The 23,703-nt window shown below is 45.1% G+C and overlaps 1 protein-coding gene and 1 long non-coding RNA gene across 4 annotated transcripts in view; one reads left to right on the forward strand and one right to left on the reverse strand.

The window, feature by feature from the left end:
* The window catches only part of RRP7A (ribosomal RNA processing 7 homolog A), a 96,081-nt gene that overhangs the window by 32,668 nt on the left and 39,710 nt on the right, over positions 1-23,703 (reverse strand). For all 3 annotated transcript variants that reach the window (XM_063940394.1, XM_063940395.1, XM_063940396.1), the window contains exon 5: positions 16,540-16,637. In XM_063940394.1, coding sequence (XP_063796464.1) covers positions 16,540-16,637 — 98 coding nt within the window. The remainder of the gene's footprint in view (positions 1-16,539; positions 16,638-23,703) is intronic.
* LOC134956978 (uncharacterized) lies at positions 11,813-12,722 on the forward strand. Its single transcript, XR_010186351.1, has 6 exons — positions 11,813-11,975; positions 12,046-12,124; positions 12,207-12,277; positions 12,360-12,416; positions 12,498-12,571; positions 12,655-12,722. It is a non-coding gene; the product is annotated as an uncharacterized LOC134956978 (long non-coding RNA).

The following is a 23,703-nucleotide window of genomic DNA, read 5'->3' on the forward strand; positions in this document are numbered from 1 at the left end:
CCGGATTAAGGGGGGGGGGCGGGGGATACGTACCGTTGGCCCCACAGTTTTAGAGGCCCCCCCGGCTGGAGTAGCTCTGTCCCAGCTCAGAAGCTCCCCCCCCCCTGTCCTGCCAGCAACAGTGGCAGCATTGTGCTACAGTCAGCACACGCTGCTGCATATTGGCAGGTCTGTGGTGTTGCAGGGAGGCAGCAGTCTCCCTGCTTTCTTCTCCCTGTGCGGGTGTGTAGGGGGGAGCGACCACCTCCTCTGGATTTAGCCCTAGCTGAGGGGCCAAAATCCCATAAAAAAAATAAAAACAAAAATCGGAATTTGCATAAGGGGGCGTGGCCGCGCGGGTCGCGATTAGGCCACGCCCCCAACCCCCAGCAGGCACAGCAATGAGATAGGGCTCCCCTGTCTCAAGTGCCCTGGGCCCCCCGGACTCATAATCAGCCCCTGGGGGCATGCCAGCAGCTCACAGAGCGCTGGGCATGCCCCCTCACTGACGAAAACGGGGACCCTCCCGTGAAGCCACGCCCCCTTTTCGCCGAGTGTTTCCCTCCTTCTGCCTGGAGAAAGCTCCTGCAGAAAGCTGGGAGGTATGCAGCCCTGTCTGTGACATGCCCAATGTCCATGCTATCTGCTTCTGCTCCTAGTTTCCTGTAGATTTGGCCAGATCTCTGTGACTCATTTGAATAACTCCGCCCACTGTTGTGACTCCGCCCAGCGTTAGCAAATGAATCACAAGGTCACAGAATAGGGCTATTATATAGGAGATTTAGTGCCAGACTGTATATATGTATTTTTATTGCCAAAAGGTACTTCAATTGCTGCCCAGGGCGCCCCCCCAGCGCCCTGCACCCTACAGTGACCGGAGTGTGTAAGTGTGGTGGGAGCAATGGCGCACAGCTGCGGTGCTGTGCGCTACCTTAAATGAAGACAGGAGTCTTCTGCCGCCGATTTCGTCGTCTTCAAGCTTCTGTTCTTCTGGCTCTGCGAGGGGGGCGGCGGCGCGGCTTCGGGAACGGACGATCGAGGACAGGTGCCTGTGTTCGAACCCTCTGGAGCTAATGGTGTCCAGTAGCCTAAGAAGCACAAGCTAGCTGCAAGCAGGTAGGTTTGCTTCTCTCCCCTTAGTCCCACGTAGCAGTGAGTCTGTTGCCAGCAGAAGCTCACTGAAAATAAAAAACCTAATAAATACTTTCTTTACTAGTAAGCTCAGGAGAGCCCACTAGGAGCACCCAGCTCTGGCCGGGCACAGATTCTAACTGAGGTCTGGAGGAGGGGCATACAGGGAGGAGCCAGTGCACACCAGATAGTACCTAATCTTTTCTTTAGAGTGCCCAGTCTCCTGCGGAGCCCGTCTATTCCCCATGGTCCTTACGGAGTTCCCAGCATCCACTAGGACGTCAGAGAAAATGAATTGTTTGAAGGTTTGCATCATTTTGTCAAAGTCAGAAAAATATCACGCTACACACTGCCATATTTGCACCTCATGCGAGTGCCTGTTGCACGTTCATGAGCCCTGCCGTGCGTGCGCATACTCGCTGTTGCGTGCACCCGCGGGCGCACAGTGTGCGCATTTACGGTAAAGTTTATGTGCGTCTGGCGGGCGACTCGTTCGTAACATATTTTAACTATATAATGTATTTTGTAGATTATGGTCCCTTTGATAGAATCTGAAAGTTTAGTTAAGGTAGCATGTTCATAGACAGAGAGATCCCTCTTTGTTTGATACGAAGGGTCAGACAAGGGTTATACAGTGGTGTTTAGTATCCATCGGAAGAGTATTTAATTAGCAATATTCCGGTGTTGGTTTGAAGCAGATTAATCGCTCGTACGAATAGTTATGGACATAAGAAGTTTATGTACTTTTACTATTATTTGCACTTACTTATCCATGCGGCGGGAAACCTAGTTTCCCACCCACCTGAGCAGTTGGAAATAGTCACAGCCCACCTGTATGAATCAACCTATGACCTTTTGTTATAATGCGAAGACGAATTCCTGTGTCCAATGAACAATGAGATTGTAGGGACCATTGAATTGTATTGTGTGTGGGGCATAAATAGACAAGCCGATCATATCCAGCTCTCACTCTTCAACGGTTCTCATTGCTGATAATCGGGAGCTGGATATCCAGAGGCGCATGCGATCGTTCCCCTTGTGCGTAAGTTTTCTCCGCAATCATATTGTCTTTATTGGTATTGTGGGCCATATCTCTCTCTCTCTTCTCCTCTTTCTCTCATTTTCCCTTAAAACGTACTTGTATTGTATTGTATTTCCTGTGTAGTTATCTGGTTAGTTAGTCTATGTTATATTGGTAGTGTATGACTTGTATTGTATTATTCTTTTGCAAGTATAACATTCATATAAGGCGTTAGACCCTAAGCCCGGTATTTGTGTATTTCTTATAGTGTTAAGTATTCTCAGAGCGTCGGAGACGCTCGAACAGCTTTAAGTTAATAAGGTTACATTGTGTTGCATCTACACCCCACCATTACACTAAGGTTTTTCTGTATAATACATTGTTCATGGTTTACATGTAAAGGTTTAACATTGTGAGCGTCTGCGCCGCTGGTGATCTCCTCGTGGTCCCGAGCGTCCGCTACGCTATAGCGAACCATAACGTTAGTCGGCAGCCAATAGCGTGCCTGCCTGTGATCTCTTGGCCGTGAGCGAACGTAACGCTTGAGCGTCTCGACTACGGCTAAGCGATTGTTACGCAACGTGCGTACCCTTACGGTACTCCAGACGTCAATAGCGTACACTGTTCTTAGGCCTCTTAAAGGGTTTTAAGTAAGATAAATATTTAGCTTTATCAATTTCATTCACAGAACATGCCTACAACTTAAGATTTTTTTAATTTTTATTGTGAAGCACACAAATGGACAAAATAACAGAAAACTTCAGCGTGCATAACTATTCCCCCCCTAAAGTCAGTACTTTGTAGAGCCACCTTTTGTGGCAATTACAGCTGCAAATCGCTTTGGATAAGTCTCTATGAGCTTGCCACATCTTGCCACTGGGATTTTTGCCCATTCCTCAAGGCAAAACTGCTCCAGCGCCTTCATGTTGGATGGTTTCAACTTGTGAACAGCAATCTTCAAATCTGACCACAGATTTCAATTGGATTGAGATGTGGGCTTTCACTAGGCCATTCCAAAACACATTTAAATGTTTCCCCTTAAACCACTCGAGTGTTGCTTTAGCAGTATGCTTCGGGTCACTGTCCTGCCGGAAGGTTAACCTCCGTCCCAGTCTCAAATCACAGGCAGACTGAAACAGGTTTTGTTCAAGAATATCCCTGTATTTAGCACCATCCAGCTTTCCCTCGACTCAAAACAGTTTACCAGTTCCTGCTTCTGAAAAACATCCCCACAGCATGATGGGATGTGTTGGGTTTGCGCCAGACATAGCATTTTTCTTTGTGGCTGAAAAGTTAAATTTTAGTCTCATCTTACCACAGCACCTTCCTCCATACATTTGGGGAGTCATCCACATGCCTTTTGGCAAACTCAAAACGTGCTTTCTTATTTTTAACACTAAGTAATGGCCTTTTTCTGGCCACACTTCCATAAAGCCCAGCTCTATGGAGTGTACGGCTGTTGAACTCTGCAGCTCCTTCAGGGTTACCGTCGGTCTCTGTGCTGCCTCTCTGATTAATGCCATTCTTGCCGGGTCTGAGTTTTCTTGGTGACCAGCCCTCTCTTGGCAGGTTTGTTGTGGTACCATGTTCTTTCCATTTGAAGATGATGGATTTGATGGGGGATCAAAGATTTGGATATTTTATTTATTTATTTTTTTATAACCCAGCCCTGACTTTTACATCTCAGCAACTTTGTCACTGACTTGTTTTGAGAGCTCCTTGGTCTTCATGGTGTGATGCCTCTTGCTTAATGGTGTTGCAGCCTCTGGGGCCTTTCAGAAATGGCGTGTTTATACTGACAGATCATGTGACACAGATTGCACACAGGTGGACTTCATTTCACCAATTAAGTGACTTCTAAAAGGTAATTGATTGTGCCAGAAGTTTTGAGGGGCTTCATAGCAAAGGGAATAAATACATATGCACATGCCAATTTTCTAATTTTTATCTATAAAAAATTTTATATACATTTTTCTCATTTCACTTCACCAGCTTAGACTATTTTGTGCAGATCCATCACATAAAATTCAGATAAAAAAAAAATTAAATTAGATTATAATGTAACGAAATAGGTAAAAAACCAAAAGGGGGGTAAATACTTTAGCTAGGCACTGTTGCTGCATGGCACAACTGTAAGGCCGAGACGCCTCGGGCAGTCCCGCAGGAAGAACCCACCGACCTTGTGGAGTGAGCCTGAACAGAACTCTGCAACGGCAGAGCCGCCGAAATACAGGCTTGTTGGAAAATCAATTTGAGCAAACAAGCAATGGACTGCTTGGAGGCAGGATGACCAATTTTCATTGCATCATAAAGAACGAAAAGAGAGTCAGACTTCCTGTGACGAGCAATCCTTTGAAGTAAATCCTCAAAGCCCTCACAACGTCCAGGGAATTTGGAGCAACAGAAGTGTCTGATAACGCAGGAACCACAATAGGTTGATTCACATGAAAGGCCGACACCACTTTCGGCAAAAACGGTGGGCGAATTCTAAGCTCCGCCCTATCCTCATGGAACACCAAGTAAGGACTCTTACAGGACAAGGCCCCAACTCAGACACTCGCCGAGCTGAAGCCAAGGCCAGAAACATAACAGTCCTCCACGTTAGGTATTTTAAGTCAACCCTACGTAAAGGGTTCAAACCAATCTGATTGGAGAATGGTGTATTGACCTTTGAGGTCCCACGGAACAGTGGGAGGAACAAAGGGTGGTTGAATGTGCAACACCCCCTTTAGAAAGGTCTGTACTTCAGGAAGTACCGCCAATTGTTTCTGGAAGAAGAGAGAGAGAGACTAAATCTGGACCTTGATGGAGCCTAACCTTAGGCCCTTATCCACTCCTGCTTGCAGGAACAGAAGAAACCGGCCCAAACAAAACTCCACAGGAGAACATTTTTGACCCCCACATCAAGAAACCTATTTCTTCCAAATCCGGTGGTAATGTTTGGTCGTCAACACCTTACGGGCCTGAACCATAGTGGAAACCATCCTGGAGGGAAGACCCTTCCTGGTCAAGATCTCCCTCTCAACTTCCAGGCCGGCAAACGTAGCCGCTGTAAGTCTAGATAGACGAACGGTCCTGGTTGAAGGTGGTCCTTTGGAAGAGGCAGAGGCCAGGGATCCTCTGACAGGGACAGGAAGTCCACATACCTGCACCGCCGAGGCCAATCCAGAGCAATGAGAATTGTCTGAACTCTTTCCTTTTTGGAGTCTTTTGAGAACTCTTGGGATTAGAGGAATTGGAGGAAACAGGTACACAAACTGGTAAGTCCATGGCGTCGTCACAGCGTCTACCGCCACCGCCTGCGGGTCCCTTGTTCTGGAGCAGTAACGACGGAGCTTCTTGTTGAGACGAGAAGTCATCAGGTTTATCTGTGGACAACCCCGCCGGTGAACAAGTCGTTGAAACATCTGGAGGGTGGAAGACCCATTCCTCCGGATGGAGGTCGTGCCTGCTTATGAAGTCCGTTTCCCAGTTGTCCACTCCTAGAATGTAAATGGCTGAGATGGCCCCTGCATTGGCATCCGCCCAGAGGAGTATTCTTGACACCTCTCGCATTGCGGCCCTGCTTCTTATTCCTCCCTGTCGGTTGATGTACGCTATTGACGTTGTGTTGTCCGACTGCACCTGGATGGCCCGATTCCGAAGGAGGGATGAGACCTCTATTAGAGCATTGTAAATTGCCCTGGGTTCCAGAATGTTGATTGGAAGAGCAGACTCCTGAATCTATCATGTCCCCTGGAACTCCCTGAGTCAAAGCCCCCCAACCCCGGAGGCTGGCATCTGTTGTCAACAGCGTCCATGACTGTGTTGACACTCCGACCCTCCACCAGATGGGGGACCTGTAGCCACCATAGCAGAGATATCTGTGCTTTCGGTGACAGGGTTCTATGCTGATGCACGTGCAGGTGAGATCCCGACCATTTGTCCAACAAATCCAGTTGAAACGGTCACGCATGGAACCCGCCATACTGTATCGCCTCGTAGGAGGCTACCATCTTGCCCAGCAAGCGAATGCATAGATGAAATGAGACCACGCAAGGTTTCATCACCGAATGGACCATAGACTGAATAGTCAAAGCCTTGTCCCTGGGAAGGTAAACCTTCTGAGACATCGTATCCAGGATCATCCCAAGGTCCCAAGGCACCGTAGGCGGTACAAGGGAGGTTGGATGTGCAGAACTCCCTTCAAAAAAGGTCTGAACCTCAGGGAGGGCAGCTAATTGTTTCTGAAAGAAAATGGATAGGGCCGAAATCTGGACCTTCACAGATCCCAACCTCAGGTCCATATCCACACCGGCTTATAGGAAGAGAAGAAACCGTCCCAGTAGAAACTCCACCGCAGGAAGTTTCTTGGACTCACACCAAGACACATTTTTTCCAAATTCGATGGTAATGTTTAGACGTTACTCCTTTCCTAGCCTATATCAGGGTAGGAATAACCTTGTTCGGAATGCCCTTTCAAGCTAGTTTCAGGTGTACAACCTCCATGCCATCAAACGTAGCCATGGTAAGTCTTGATAGGCGAACGGCCCCTGCTGCAGCAGGTCCTTCTGAAGAGGAAGAGGCCTCGGCTCTTCTTGCAGTAGATCCAGAAGATCCGTGTACCAAGCCCTTCTTGGACAGTCTGGAGCAATGAGGATCGCTTGAACCCTTGTTCTCCTTATGAGCTTTAGAACTCTTGGGATGAATGGAAGTGGAGGAAACACGTACACCGACTGGAACACCCATGAGTCACTAGGGCGTCCAACGCCACTGCTTGCGGGTCCCTCGACCTGGAACACTACCGCCGAAGCTTCTTGTTGAGACGAGAGGCCATCAAGTCGATCTGGGGTACGCCCTAAAGATCTGTTACCTCCTTGAACACTTCCGGGTGGAGACCCCACTCCCCTGGATGGAGATAGTGTCTGCTGAGGAAGTCTGCTTCCCAGTTGTCTACTCCCGGAATGAAGATTGCTGACAGCGCCAACGCGTGTTTTTCTGCCCAGAGGATGATTCTTGTTACCTCTGACATTCCACCCTGTCGGTTTATGTAAGCCACTGTTGTCACATTGTCCGACTGCACTTGAACGGCCCGATTTCTCAGAAGATGGGCCGCTTGAACAAGACCGCTGCAGACGGCTCTTAGTTCCAGTAAAAATGAGTAGCAATTTGATAATGAACAAATAGAAAATTAAAATTGATATGTATTTATTAAAAACAATGTTTATAAAACAACAAGTATTTAAAAGGTGTTAAATATTGATGTCTCACAATGAAATAAGGAACCTAATACTGTCCCGTGCAATTATGCAGACCTCAAATCGTATACTGGTTCGTAGAAGTAGGTTGCCATATAAACTGTGGTTAAATGGTACCGGGCACAGTTCGTGATGGTAACGTTACCAGTAAGAAACCACTGGAGGAAGATCTGTACCACGTCCAATTCTGCTGGTTGGAAGAGCTGTCCTCTCTAGTTGGCGGTGTCCAATCTCAGTATTATGTCCATTGGCTATGGCGTGTCCAGTGAATGTCCATTAAATTGATCAGGGAATCAGATAGAGGTTTCTGCTGACGGAAAGAAGATTCCTTCCACTCCTGATGAGTTTCGCTACTTGCCTAGCTCTTAGTTTCAGAATGTTTATCGGCAGGCCGGCTTCCAGACTTGACCACCTTCCTTGGAAGGTTTCCCCTTGAGTGACTGCGCCCCAGCCCCGGAGACATGCATCCATGGTTAGAAGGATCCAGTCCTGAATCCCGAACCTGCGGCCCTCCAGGTGGTGTGCCAGTTGCAGCCACCAGAGGAGTGAAATCCTGGCCCTTGGTAACAGATGTATTCTCTGGGGCATGTGTAGATGGGATCCTTACCACTTGTCCAGGAGATCCAGTTGGAAGGACAGAGCGTGAAACCTCCCGTACTGCAGGGCCTCGTTAGAGGCCACCATTTTACCCAGAAGGCGAATGCACTGATGGAGCAACACCCAGGTTGGCTTCAGGACATCCCGGACCATTGCTTGTATCACCAACGCTTTTTCCTCTGGAAGAAACACCCTCTGCACTTCCGTGTCGAGGATCATTCCCAGAAAGGACAACCTCCTGCTTGGTTCCAAATGTGATTTTGGAAGATTCAGGATCCAGCCATGTTCCCTGAGAAGCTGGGTCATGAGAGCTATGGACCGTAACCGCTTCTCCTTGGACGATGCTTTTATCAGCAGATCGTCCAGATATGGAATTATGTTCACCCCGTGTCTGCGGAGGAGAATCATCATTTCCGCCATCACCTTGGTGAATACCCTCGGTGCTGTGGAGAGGCCGAATGACAGGGCCTGGAAATGAAAATGACAGTCCAACAGTGAGAATCAAAGATAAGCTTGATGCGGCAGCCAAATCGGAATGTGGAGGTACGCATCCTTGATATCCAAGGATACCAGGAATTCCCCCACCTCCAGACCTGATATTACTGCCCTCAGAGACCCCATTTTGAACTTGAACTCCCTCAGAAAGGGGTTTAGTGATTTTAAGTTAAGAATGGGTCTGACTGAACCATCCAGTTTCGGTACCACGAAAAGGTTCGAATAGTAACCTTTGTTTTGTATATGAGGTGGTACTGGCACAATGACCTGTGCCTCCACCAACTTCTGGGTGGCTTCTTGCAGGACAGTCCTGTCCGCCAGAAGAGCTGGCAAGCCTGATTTGAAAAATCGGTGAGGGAGATTTTGAAATTCCAGCCTGTACCCTTGAGACACAATATCTTGCACCCAGGGGTCCTGGCTGGATGACACCCAGACGTGACTGAAATGCCAGAGTCTCGCTCCCACCGGCCCCACCTCCGGGGCGTTCAGTCCACCGTCATGCGGAGGACATTGGTGTACCTGAAGCAGGTTTCTGTTCCTGGGAGCCTGCAGCCGCAGGTTTCTTGGACTTGGGTCGACCTCCCCGAAGGTGTTGGACGGCTTGGCCTTTCTGGGCTTGGGAAACTGAAAGGGCTGTGATGTAGATTAAGAAAAAAGGGTTTCTTCGTAGCAGGTGTAGCCGAGGGAAGAAAGTGACTTACCAGCCGTAGCCGCGGAGATCCACCCATCTAACGCTTCCCCAAAGAAAGCCTGACCTGTGTAGGGTAGGGTCTCCACACTTCTCCTGGATTCCGTGTCGAGGACTGGCGCAACCACAGTCCTCGACGAGCTGATACAGACATGGAAGAAATTCCCGCAGCCATGGATCTCAGGTCTTTCATGGATTCTACCAGAAATCCTGCCGAATCCTGAAGGTTACGTAAAAACAATTCAACATGACATTTCTCCATAGTATCCAAGTCTTCAAGTAACGTGCCTGACCACTTTACTATAGCTTAGGCAATCCAAGCACTGGCAATAGTGGGACATAGTATTTCCCCAGAAGCCGTGTACATGGATTTGAGCGTATTATCAATTTTTACGATCAGCCGGCTCTTTCAAGGCGGTAGATCTTGGAATAGGTAAAACCACCTTTTTTGAGAGTCTGGATACTGACGCGTCAACATTAGGTGGGTTTTCCTATTTTTCCTATCCTCCTGGAAAGGAAATGCTACCAGAACCGTTTTAGGTATCTGGAATTTTTTATCCGGGTTTTCCCAAGCCTTTTCAAAAATAACATTTAATTCCTTTGACGCAGGGAAGGTTAGTGAGGCGTTCTTCTTTTCAGTGAAGTAAGCCTCCTCAACCTGTTCGGGTGTTGTATCAGCAATATTCAACACATCCCTAATAGCCTCTATCATCAACTGCACCCCTTTTGCAAGAGATGCTGCCCCCCCGCAACACATCCCCATCACCGTCTGTAGTATCAGAATCGGTATCATCCTGCATGATCTGTGCAAGAGCACGTTTATGTGAATATACAGCGGGGAGCCCTGGTGTACCAGAACTGGGCCAGACTGCCATAGAGTTCTGTAAAGCCCGAGCTGCAGATTCATTTTGTGCAACCCTATTTGAAATCTGAGAAACCATAGATTTGATAGAGGATAGTCACTCAGGCTCCCTTGCTGGAATCTGTGCTAAACCAGAGCAATCCTGATTATATGGAATGGGATCATCCTGAGAGGACATATCCTCTGCAGCATATGACACAGCGTCCCTGGACATTGCTTAATAGAGACCACAGACACTCCACACACAGACAGAGTTTCACCCCCAAGAATGGCAAGAGAGATACAGAGATTGGAGCCAACCCACACACAGCGCTTTTAATATAAAGGGAGACCCCCTATCAGCACTGACTGTGCACCTTAATAGGTTACACAGTCGTTTTGAAGCCTCCCCCTCCCTTCTACAACCCCCTGGTACCGTGAGAGATAGCTTGAGTTGCTTTGGAGGGACTTGCTCTTCCTGAACGCTGCTGGGTCCGCTCTGAGGAGAAGCTCTGCCCCCAGAATGGCGCCGTCTTTCCGCTCTTTCTAGGATTATACTGGCTGAGATCCCGAGACCCCGACAGGCTGTGTGACCAGTGTAGGGTGTAGGCGCTGGCTCAGGGTGCCCCTCACAGCGCCGCACTATGTACCGATGAGCCTCCGGAGCGCAGTTAATACTGCGCTCCTACCCTGATGCCGCCATCTTCACACCGGCCCCCCGCTTGCTAGGGGGGTTGTGACTCACTCGCCACTGATCTTCAGCTCTGTAAGGGGTTGGCGGCATGCTGCTGGGGTGAGCGATCCCCTGTGGTGGGGAAATATCTATCCCCTCAGGAGCTCAGTGTCCTGTCAGCGGAGATAGTAGCTCAGACTCCGCAGGGCGGACACTACTACCCCCCCTTAGTCCCACAAAGCAGGGAGGCTGTTGCCAGCAGCCTCCCTGTAAAATAATAAACTTTACTAGAGAAACTCTGGAGAGCTCCCCTAGCTGTGACTGGCTCCTCCGGGCACATTTTCTAAACGGAGTCTGGTAGGAGGGGCATAGAGGGAGGAGCCAGCCCACACTCTCAAACTCAAAGTGCCAATGACTCCTGGTGGACCCGTCTATAGCCCATGGTACTAATGTGGACCCCAGCATCCTCTAGGATGTAAGAGAAAACATGTCTACATTGCACAAATGCACATCACTATTTCTGATGTCCTGATGGTGGTCCCTATGGGTCCGAAACATCGACTGTATGTATCTTTGACATGTTTTATTGCGGATTGAATAACTAAATACTGATGAAATGCTGATTTTGTGGTGGCGAGTGCCTGAAAGAGCACCCCAATTGTTATACGTTTTTATTGAGAGTGCGGACACTTTGGATGTGGTGTATGTATGTATGTATGTATGTATGTATGTATGTATGTATGTATGTATGTATGTATGTATGTCAATGCGCAGGTCCGGAAGTGCAGACGTGCGCTCCACCGCTACTATGGAGCGCACGGGACAACTCGGAAGTGACGCTGTGCGTTCCACCGCTGTTATGGGTGGAACGCACGGCGGTACATAAGGAGAACTTGTTTATCTTCGTTCAATTTTCTCTCTGGGCTTAATTAAATAAGAAATGGGGGTAATCAGTAAAAATGCTAAGTGAGGCTGCCCCGATCCGAATTAATACAGAGGGTAGTAATTATACAGCAAACCGTGGAAATAATTGAAGTGAAAGGCGGAAGTAGTATTTAATTATGCCATATTATCATTAGCCTTTCAGACACAAACATCTGTAGAATAAATTTGACCCATATATATAGGCATCAGGCCTTATACTAGTTTAATATTGGTAAAATGTCATATAATTGACTCATCAGATCTAACCTATCAGCAGAGGGAGGAAGTGATGTAAACTCCCTAGGGGTATAAATAGGCCTCAGAAATCTCTTCCAAATCACTTGCCATACAGGAAAGGAGGCAGCAACACAGGTCCTGAATCTCTTAATGTAAGTACTTCTGATGCTCTTTAATAGGTTAATATCAAATTATGCTTTTAGTATAATATAATTTATTTAGTTCTAGTTGGAAGTTATATCTTACCGGCCACTGTGGAGCTCAGAACCTACTTGTTGTCGAACTCTAAAGAATTTTTATTGTAAGTAACAATTAAGACTCTATATTAAGTGCTATTATTGGTCACTAATTAGGTCCTTAATTTAATTCACTTTTGATTCTAGTTAGAAGATGCACCTTATTGGATTTTAAGGAGCTTTTTAGCCCAACTTGTTATCATCGTGCTGAACTTTAAGTAAGTTATAACAAAGTTCAGTTTGTAAATATGCCTATTAAGTGCTTTGGACACCCTTAATTATCTTCAATTAATTTCTTAGACTAATTCATCTGGTCAAGATTAGACCATCAGTGAGCAGGTGAATTTGTATTGGAAAGTGAGTATGGCTACATATTCCAATAAGATTCTAAATTCCTTGAGGCATTTGGCCCCTAATACTGTTGAATTTCTTATTTAGACATATTGAACATTGACTGACCATAATATAGGAGTAGTTGATCTCTAATGAAGATTATCTCCAGAGACAGCCAAGTGAGTGATCCATTTTAATTAGATGTAATTCTATATTCAACCTTTCAGTACCATTTAAAACAATATATATATTTTATTCTTAGAATTACAGAGAATAAACTACCGTATTATAAAGAAGAAATAATCCACTCAGAGCAGTTATATTTGCACAGTAAGTTATTTTCTTTTGAAATAAGGCAATTAGGACAAAAAAAAAAAAATAAAAAAAATAAAAAGCCCGAATTGATTATTGGAGAGTATCTTCTTTTTCCAATGTCTACTAAAGAATTTAAATATTCATTCTCTATGAAAAATTGTGATGTAATAATTAATGAAATAATGAAAAAAGGTTTTCTTTTATAAACAATGAAAACGTTACTTGAATATATATCTGTATATCATGATGATTTGTATTGATTCTTTTTTTTGCTCTCTTGTTCTTTCCTCCTCTTCTCCATTTGACTAACACCAGCGAAGACCCATACCCCTGATGAAGTCCTTAACGGACGAAACGCGTTGGGTTTTATGAAATATTGTTTTATGAATTCACTGTATGAATTACTATATTGATGTATTATTACACAATATTTTAGATATTTTTAATAAATTAAATTGTGTAATTTAGGTCAAGCTGGTTTTGGATTTTATTTGAACAAATTGTTACTGAGCGCCCTCTGAGTATTGTATATGTATGTATGTATGTATACATACGAGAGAAAGAGAGAGGGAAAGAAAGTAGAGAGGTTTAGCACCACTTGCGGTATACCCCTTAATGTAAATACCAAATTTTATTAGTCTGGTAAAGAGATTCCCTGTGATATATGGTATCAGCTAACCCCAAGTAAGTAGCAGTAGTAAACTGCTGGGTGAATATTGTTTTTTAAACATATCAAAAGATAGGAGGTATGTCTTATCTTTTTAGGAGGCAGAAAGTCACTGTGAGGGAGGCCCGATGCGTTTCATCCTAAGACTTCATCAAGGGCCATTGATGAAGTCTTAGGACAAAACACATTGGGCCTCCCTCACTGTGACCTCCTGCCTTCCAAAAAGATAAGACATACCTCCTATCCTTTGATATATGTTGTAAAAAAAAAAAAGTTGGGAGATCTATATACACATACTTTTTCATATACAGGGTGAGTATCCCTTATCCAAAATTTACACATTTTTTGTTCCCCTACTGAGATAATAAATAAATATATATATTTTTTTTTTTATTATATACAATTATTATATATAATATATCTATATACATAATATATATGTCTATCTCAGTAGGGGGAGCCAGAAATGTGTGATTTTGAATAAGGGTTACTCAACCTGTACCGATTTTTAACTTCCTTCTAAAAGGCGGATTTTTTGTCCTAGTATAGCGTTATCTAGTTTGTTAAATGTTATGCTTTTTATATACTTAGTCTCCTAAATAAAGTGCTCATGTTAACTTTTAATTGAATGTATCCCTTATTAGTACTGCAACGACACCATTACGATCCCCATCATGTCTCTCTCTCACATACACACACACATATATATATATATATATATATATATATATATATATATATATACACACGTATATATATATATATATATATATATATATACATACATACATACATACATACATACATACATACATACATACACACACACACACACGTGTATATATATATATATATATATATTATATACATACATACACACACATACGTATACAGTGTATCCTGAAAGTATTCACAGCGCTTCACTTTTTCAGCATTTTGTTATGTTACAGCCTTATTCCAAGAAGGAATAAATTAATTTTTGCCTCAAAATTCTACACACAATACCCCATTATGACAACGTGAAAGAAAGTGTTTAAGATTTTTGCAAATTTAGTAAAAATTAAAAACTAAGAAATCACATGTACATACGTATTCCCAGCCTTTGTCATGAAGCTCAAAATTGAGTTCAGGTGCATCCTGTCTCCATTGATTATCCTACAACTTAATTGGAGTCCACCTGTGGTAAATTCGGTTGATTGGACATGATTTGGAAAGGCAAATACCTGTCTATATAAAGGTCCCACACTTGACAGTGCATGTCTGAGCACAAACCAAGCATGAAGTCAAAGGAATTGTCTGCAGACCTCGAAAACAGGATTGTCTCAAGGCACAAATGTGGGGAAGGGTACAGAAAAATGTGTTGCTTTGAAGGTCCCAATGAGCACAGTGGACCCTATCATCCGTAAATGGAAAAAGTTCGGAACCACCAGGACTCTTCCTAGAGCTGGCCGGCCGTCTAAACTGAGCGATCAGGGGAGAAGGGCCCTAGTCAGGGAGGTGACCAAGAACCCGATGGTCACTCTGTCAGAGCTACAGCATTCGTCTGTGGAGAACCTTCCAAAAAGGACAACCATCTCTGCAGCAATCCACCAATCAGGCCTGTATGGTAGAGTGGCCAGACAGAAGCCACTCCTTAGTAAAAAGCATGGCAGCCCGCCTGGAGTTTGCCAAAATGCACCCGAAGGACTCTCAGACCATGAGAAACAAAATTCTCTGGTCTGAGACAAATATTGAACTCTTTTGTGTGAATGTCAGGCGTCATATTTGGAGGAAACCAGGCACTGCTAATCACCACTCCATTGCCATCCCTACAGTGAAGCATGGTGGTTGCAGCATCATGCTGTGGGGATATTTTTCAGCGGCAGGAAATGGGAGATTAGTCAAGATAGAGGGAAAGATGAATGCAGCAATGTACAGACATATCCTGGATGAAAACCTGCTCCAGAGCACTATTGACCACAGACTGGGGCAACGGTTCATCTTTCAGCAGGACAACAACCCTAAGCACAGAGAAAAGATATCAAAGGAGTGACTTCATGACAACTCTGTGAATGTCCTTGAGTGGCCCAGACTTGAAATCGATTGAACATCTCTGCAGAGATCTGGAAATGGCTGTGCACCGACGCTTCCCATCCAACCTGATTGAGCTTGAGAGGTGATGCAAAGAGGAATCGGTGGAACTGCCCAAAGATAGGTGTGCCAAGCTTGTGGCATCATATTCAAAAAGACTAGAGGCTGTAATTGCTGCCTAAGGTACATCAACAAAGTATTGAGCAAAAACTGTGAATACTTATGATTTCTTATTTTTTTTATTTTGAATAAATTTGCAAAAATCTCAAACGCTTTTTCACGTTGTCATTATGGGGTGTTATATGTAGAATTTTGAGGGGAAAATGAATTTATTCCAGTTTGGAATAAGGCTGTAACATAAAATTTGTAAAAAAGTGAAGTACTGTGAATACTTTCCAGATGCACTGTGTAATAAATATATATCTCACATTGCTGGAATTTAAGGATATGGATGTGACAGCTATTGCACATGGCAGTGTCTCCTGATGACGCTCAACACCTGACCGAAAACATTTGAGAAAGAACCCTTTATACTGGAATGAAAAAGGCTGAGTATATGCTGTCTGCACAATAAAAATCCTGTTTTTTTTTACTGAAAAAACTCTGGCGAGTGCTCCAGTTGATGTTTCTAAATTTGGATACTATGGAGAGTATTTCTGGATGATACCCTAGTGGATGGACTTACACTTGATTATGTGAGTGCGGCCTAAATCACACACACACACACACACACACACACACACACACACACACACACACACACTAGAAAAAAAAGCACTAACAGAATAAGTTTCTTGAAAAAGTATGTAAACAGTTTGTGGAGAACAAACCAATAGCATACAGAATTTTTACCCTCTGCATAATAACATGTAAATAGGATGAATGGCATTTTGTATTGGATGCATTTGGTTTTATACAACTTCAGTAGTTACACATGGGGAATGTGTAAGGAATATCTTGCATATTAACGGTTACTAAACTTTCAGCTTTTAGGTGACATTATTATCGGCCATAGAACGTGTTGTTACTGCCACTTAATATTAAAATGGTTTTTGCTACTTTGGAGAAAATGGCTTATGAACAACTGTGTCCTACCTGTGCCACTCGCTTATCAAATTCCTGCATATACTGGTCAATTTCAGCTTGGAGATCCACAACATCAATGAGAGACTCCTTATAATCTTCTATCCACTCTGAGAAAAATAATCAGGTTAAAGCATTATTAATACTTTCATTAGGCAGGAAATATCAATGGATGGTATATGTACCTCAGGCAGATTAAAGGAGTATTAAATTCTAATACATTTACTATCTCCGAAGCACTGTACTAACCTGATGTATGGGTTAATACTTTGATCAGCCAAGTAGATCCTAAAAACAAAAAACAGGTATCCCCCAGCACACTGAATGACAAAATCAACAAGATTTGAAAACTATATGGTGGTAGATAAGTCAGAGATCACAGTTTCATATATTTGCAAAGATATGACAAGCCTACTTCAAAGTCTGGGGCACGGAACCCCACAAGCCGACAAAGGCTAGCCACCCCAGGGCAGCACACCAGTGATAAGGTAAGGTGTTAGAGTGTGTTAATAAGTAGAGACTAAAGTTAACCCCTCCCGAAAGGTATACAGTACGACTCCTCAGTCCATTCTCAGTCTTTGAGTGACTTCCAAGCCCCCTCTGATAAAACGTACCTACAGAAACTTGGGAGGAAAATATTGGGGTTCCATTAACTGCTTAAAAGAATTTAAATCAGGTAACATCATTTACTTATTTCTTTTTGAAGACTACAAGGCAGCCCTAATGTATGGGATGTAACCAAACAATCAAATATACAGTGGTTAAATGGCCAACCAAGCACAAATATACTCATGCAAAAATATATTTAATGATTTATAGATCAATTACTTGAAAAAAAAAATTTCCCCCGAGGACTAAAGGCCTTCTGATCACAATCAGATGATGATATTTGAAAAATGTATGAAGAAGAGATGATTAACCAGTTTTGCAAAGATCACCTGCCAACAACTGTTCCCTGTGAACCCAGGTTTCCACTGCTCTTGTACAATGTAATATCTTGCAATATCTCTAGCATCTCATATCATCACTTAGTACCCATGTGATTACTTCACTGATTCATCTTGCAAGAAGATATTCAGAATTATCCTAAACCTGATGGTGACCTTCAGGAAGTAAAAAGCAGATATGTTTATCTGATATTTTGTTCTACAAAGATTTGTATTAAACCAGATCAAACGGCTGCAGTTTTTCTACATTATTTTTTCTGTGCACAGGGCCAGAAATACAATGGTTTTGGATGATCTTAAACTTGGGACATTACTTTAGGCAAAAAATAAAATGCAGGATTTCTGTTTGTAGCACCACTATGTTCACAAATGGTTCACTGAACCTTAAAGCCCGATCTACCACTTTTCTGGCAGATTGCTATCAAGATTATTATACCAAGTGTGAGCTAATTGAATACTACTTTATCTAGTAGTTCAAAATCTGTAGTGTTTACGGTTCTAAAACAATGATGAGATCCCAGGGTAGCACAAAAGGAATTACCGTTAGGTATTAAATTCCTATTTTCTCTTACGTCCTAGTGGATACTGGGGAATACTAGATTACCATGGGGACGTCCCAAAGCTCCCAGAACGGGTGGGAGAGTACTGTGACCCTGCAAAACCACCTGAACAAATTGAAGGTCATCTTTGGCCAAGGTGTCAAACCTGTAGAATTTAACAAAGGCGTTCACACCAGAGCAAGTTGCTGCACGTCACAACTATAATGCCAAGACGCCCTGGGCAGCCGCCCAGGAAGAACCCACCGACCGTGTGAAGTGGGCCTGAACAGAACTCAGCATCGGTAGAGCCGCCGAAGTATAGGCTTGTTGGATAGTCAATTTGGGCCAACAAGCAATGGACTGTTTGGAGGCAGGACAATCAATTTTCATAGCATCATAAGGGGCGAAAAGCGAATCAGACTTCCGGTGACGAGTCGTCCTTTTGATGTAAATCCTCAAAGCCTGTACAACATCCAGGGAATTTGGAGCAACTGAAGTGTCTGATAAGACTGGAACCACAATAGGTTGATTCACATGAAAGGCAGATACCACTTTCGGCAAACACTGTGGGCGAGTTCCTCATGAAACACCAAGTAAGGGCTCTTACAGGACAAGGCCCCCAATTCCTACACGTTACTGGCCTTGGCTTCGGCCAGGCGTAACAGTCTTCCACGTCAGGTACTTCAAGTCAACCCTCCGCAATGGTTCAAACCAATCCAACTGGAGAAAGGTCAACACCACACTGAGGTCCCACAGAGCAGTGGGAGGAACAAAGGGTGGCTGAAAGTGCAACACTCCCTTAAGGAAGGTCTGTACTTCAGGAAGTACCGCCAGTTGTTTCTAAACGAAGATAGAGAGCCGAGATCTGAACCTTGATGGAGCCTAATCGTAGGCCCTTATCCTCTCCTGCTTGCAGGAATAGTAGAAACCGGCCAAGACGGAATTCCACAGGAGAACATTTCCGACCCTCACACCAAGAAACATACTTCTTCCAAATATGGTGGTAATGTTTGGAGGTAAACACCTTGCGGGCCTGAACCATAGTGGAAACCACCTTGGATGGAAGGTTAAAAATTTCCCCCTCAACCTCCAGGCCGTCAAACATAGCCGCTGTAAGTCTGGATAGACGAAGGGCCCTGGTTGAAGAAGGTCCTTGAGAAGTGGCAGAGGCCGGGGTTCCTCCAATGACAGGGTCAGAAAGTCCGCATACCAGGCCCGCCGAGGCCAATTCGGAGCAATAAGAATTGTCTGAATCCTTTCCTTTTTGAATCTTTTCAAAACTCTTGGGATTAGAGGAATCGGAGGAAACAGGTAAACAAAGTAGTAATTCCATGGAGTCGTCAGAGCGTCTACTGCAACCTTAGTTCTAGAGCAGTAACGACGTAGCGTCTTGTTGAGACCAGAAGCCATCAGGTCTATCTGTGGACAACCCCACCGGTGAATGAGTTTTTGAAACACCTGAGGATGGAGGCCCCATTCCCCCGGATGGAGGTCGTGCCTGCTTAGGAAGTCCGCTTCACAGTTGTCCACTCCTGGAATGTAACCGGCCGAGATGGCTCTTGCATTGGCTTCCACCCAGAGGAGTATTCTTGACACTTCTCGCATTGCGGCCCTGCTTTTGGCTCCTCCCTGCCGGTTGATGTACCCCACCACCGTGGCGTTGTCCGACTGCACCTGGATGGCCTGATTCCGAAGGAGGGATGAGGCCTGAATGAGAGCACTGTAAATCACCCTGAATTCCAGGATGTTGATTGGAAGAGCAGATTGCTGAAAAGACCATGTCCCCTGGAACTGCGCCCCTTGAGTCACAGCCCCCCAACCTCGGAGGCTGGCATCTGTTGTCAACAGCATCCAGGATAGGGTGTTGAAACGCCGACCCTCCATCACATGGGAAACTTGTAGCCACCATAGTAGGGATATCTGTGCTTTTGGGGACAGGGTTATATGCTGATGCATGTGCAGGTGAGATCCCAACCATTTGTCCAACAAATCCAGTTGAAACAGTCGCGCATGGAACCTGCCGTACTGTATCGCCTCGTAGGAGGCCACCATCTTGCCCAGCAAGAGGATACAAAGGTGAATCGGGACCAAACGAGGTTTCAGCACCATCCGGACCATAGTCTGAATAGTCAAGGCCTAGTCCCTGGGAAGGTAAACCTTCTGAGACACCGTATCCAGGAACTGAATTCTCTGAGACTGTTCCAAGTGAGATTTCTGGAAATTGAGCATCCGTCCGTGCTCCGTAAGCAAACAAGTAGCCAAGTCGATGCTGTGCAGAAGCTGTTCCCTGGACACCGCCTTTATCAGGCGATCGTCCAGGTACGGAATTATTTGTATACCCCACGTGCGCAGCTGTAGCATCATTTCTGCCATAAACTTTGTGAATACCCTTGGGGCTGTGGAGAGACCGAAGGGGTAAGGCCTGAAACTCGTAATGCTGGTCCACAATCGCGAACCAGAAGAACGCTTGATGATCGGGCCAAATAGGGATATGCAGGTATGCGTCCTCTATATCCAGGGACACCAGAAACTCCCCCTCATCCAGATTCGCTATCACTGCTCTTAGAGATTCCATCTTGAATTTGAACACCCGAAGATACGGGTTCAGGGATTTGAGGTTGAAGATCGGTCTTACCGAGCCGTCCGGTTTCGGAACCATAAAGAAACTCGAGTAAAACCTCTTTGTGTGCAGCTGAGGAGGCATTGGAACAGTAACTCTTGTAGAGAGCAGTTTTTGCACTGCCTGCTGTAAGGAAACCATGGTTTCCTGTGAAGCTGGTAAGCCTGATCTGAGAGGAGGGAGTTCCTGGAATTCCAGTCGGTATCCTTGGGATAGGAGGTCCCTCAACCACAGATCCCGGTAGGATTCTGCCCATTTGTGGGTGAAGTGTTGAAGGCGAGCACCTACCTGAAAGTTGCCTTGCTGCTGGGGCCAACCGTCACGAGGAGGGCTTCGTGGAAGAGGATCCAGAGACCTGGTCTGCAGGTCCAGCAGCAGCTGGTTTACGGGACTTACCACGAGATCCTCTAACAGCATTGGAGGCAACTCTGGCTTTGCCTCTGAATCTGGCTACCTGAAAGGACTGCAGGGAGGGTCCAGGGTAGGGACAATTGCCCGAGATATCCACTTGTTCAGTTCTTCCCCAAACAAGGCATCACCTGTAAAAGGACGGTCCTCAACCCCTGTTTTTAGAATCAGCATCTGCTGACCATTGATGCAGCCACAGTGCTCTACGAGCAGATATTGCCATAGCAGTGGAATGGCCATTAATGATACCAAGATCCTTGACAGCCTCACCCAAAGTTTGCCGCATCCTGGATGTGTTGAAGTAATGTAACCATCTCTTCTTGAGGTAGTGTGAGCAACCCTTTCAAAATTTCATCAGACCATTTTACCATGGTTCTAGAAATCCAGCCGCATAGTATGGTAGGGCGTTGGGCTACACCTGCTGCAGTATAAACTGATTTAAGAGTGGTTTCAATTTTGCGATCAGCCGAGTCTTTAAAGGGAAACAGACCCAGGTACAGGTAAAACTATCTTACGTGACAGCCTGGACACACAAGTATCCACTGTCGATGGAGTTTCCCAGACTTTCCTATCCTCTGTAGGGAAAGGGAATTAATTTAACACCCCTATAGGGGCAATACATTTCTTTTCAGGATTAATCCATGCTGCCCTAGCCAGGGAATCTAATTCTTTAGAGACCAAGAAGGTTGCAGAGGACTTTGGCTTAATTAAAATACAATTCCTCTGTCTGCTCTTCCTCCTTATTAGGGATGTTAAGCACCTCTCTAATGACTTCAACATCCGGGGACAGGGAATCATCCACGTCCACCTCAGCCTCTCCCTCATCAAGATCCGGTAGTTCAGAATCTGAGTCAGATTGCAACAATTGAGGGAGTGCGCGTTTGAGAGAGACGAACAGGGGGGGGGCTGAAGAGCCTGTCTGTGGTCGGCAGTAGTTACCATAAACGTGTCTATAGTTTGTTTCAGGGTTTGCCTTTCTTGCTTAGCCATAGCTTACTCTGAATTAATATTGGAAGTCATAGTTTTAAATGATTCCATCCACTCTGGTGCCTGGCCTGCACATCACTACCTTGTGAAGGAATTGACATTGGGTACACATAAGTGATCACTGTGAGGAAGGTGTACACCTAGCCTTGCATAAAGCACACACAGACTAATTTGCAGACATGCTTGAGCAAAAATGACAGATTAGTATGAAAAACACAACAGTATTAGTGAGATATGCACACTAACCCAGACTACCCTGAATGGAGTGACACCGAGATATGGGAACAAGCACACTACACCACAGATTGAGCAGAGAACCGCTGGGTGACCTCGGAGTGTACATTTCCACACAGCGGAAAACCGCTGATAATGACCTCCCCCCTCACTATAAACCCCTGGTACCAGTTTACAATGGTGATTCAGTGGGTCCTGGAGGAGCAGTGTCCGCGTGCAGCAGCAGGAAATGGTGCAGTTTGGCTTCTGGTCCTGCTCTCCGGGAAGACCTGCCCCCATAATGGCACGCGGCCCCTGCATTATTTTTATACTGGCTCTCCTTATATTGTGTGTAAAACGAGAGTATATAGCACCCGTTTACTGTTGCCAGTCTGGGTACTCAGTGTGCACCGTGGCCGGGTGAACACTGTCCCTCATGCCGCCATCATGCACCGGGGACCCGGTAACCGGGGGAACATCACCTCAGGAGCTCAATGTCCTGTCAGATGGGATGACGAACCATTAACTTTAAGGAAGTTGGTTCAGTCCCCCACTTAATTCTCACAACGCAGGCAGACTGGTTGTCAACCAGTGTGCCTGAAAAAAATAAACTAAAATACAATTCTGAAGAAAAAAACTCTTGAGAGCAACAGAATGCACCCGGCTCATTGACCACATTTTCTAAACTGAGTCTGCTAGGAGGGGCATAGAGGGGAGGAGCCAGCACACACTATTAGTTTCTTAAAGTACCAGGCTCCAGTGGACCCGATCTATACCCCATGGTAATCTAGTATTCCCTAGTATCCACTAGGACACGGGTTCTCAAACTCGGTCCTCAGAACCCCACACAGTGCATGTTTTGCAGGTCTCCTCACAGAATTGCAAGTCAAATAATTAGCTCCACCTGTGGACCTTTTAAAATGTGTCAGTGAGTAATTAATACACCTGTGCACCTGCTGGGTTACCTGCAAAACATGCACTGTGTGGGGTCCTGAGGACCGAGTTTGAGAACCCCTACACTAGGATGTAAGAGAAAAGATTTTATACAAGAGCACATTCTTTTCGCCATCTAAAATAATCCTTTGGCTAGGTCACCTGTAAATAATCTTGTATCCAAAAATAAAGTACGTGCTGAGACCTGTACATTCAATGTACTAAGGAAAGACCTTTCTGTAAACCTTCTGGAAGTCAGTCCAGCATTTATCCTAGCATTTCGGTGCTTTTATCAATTTGGAATTGAAGAAATGTATAATTATCCATACAATCAGACACCGCTTTTCTCCATTTGGGTATAGGACCAGTTCCTGATGTAGGAACTTCAGTAGAAGAGGTAAATGCAGATACTCGCGGTCGCCTGGACAGGCAGTTTAATTTGCACTCTTCGTCAAAAGCTGCATGAATGGAACAGCTGCGGTATGAAGTCACTGCGCAAAATCGCAGTGTGTGTACCCACGTTGGGAGC

The sequence above is a fragment of the Pseudophryne corroboree genome, chromosome 9, assembly GCF_028390025.1.
Source record: "Pseudophryne corroboree isolate aPseCor3 chromosome 9, aPseCor3.hap2, whole genome shotgun sequence".
Taxonomy (NCBI): Eukaryota; Metazoa; Chordata; class Amphibia; order Anura; family Myobatrachidae; genus Pseudophryne; species Pseudophryne corroboree.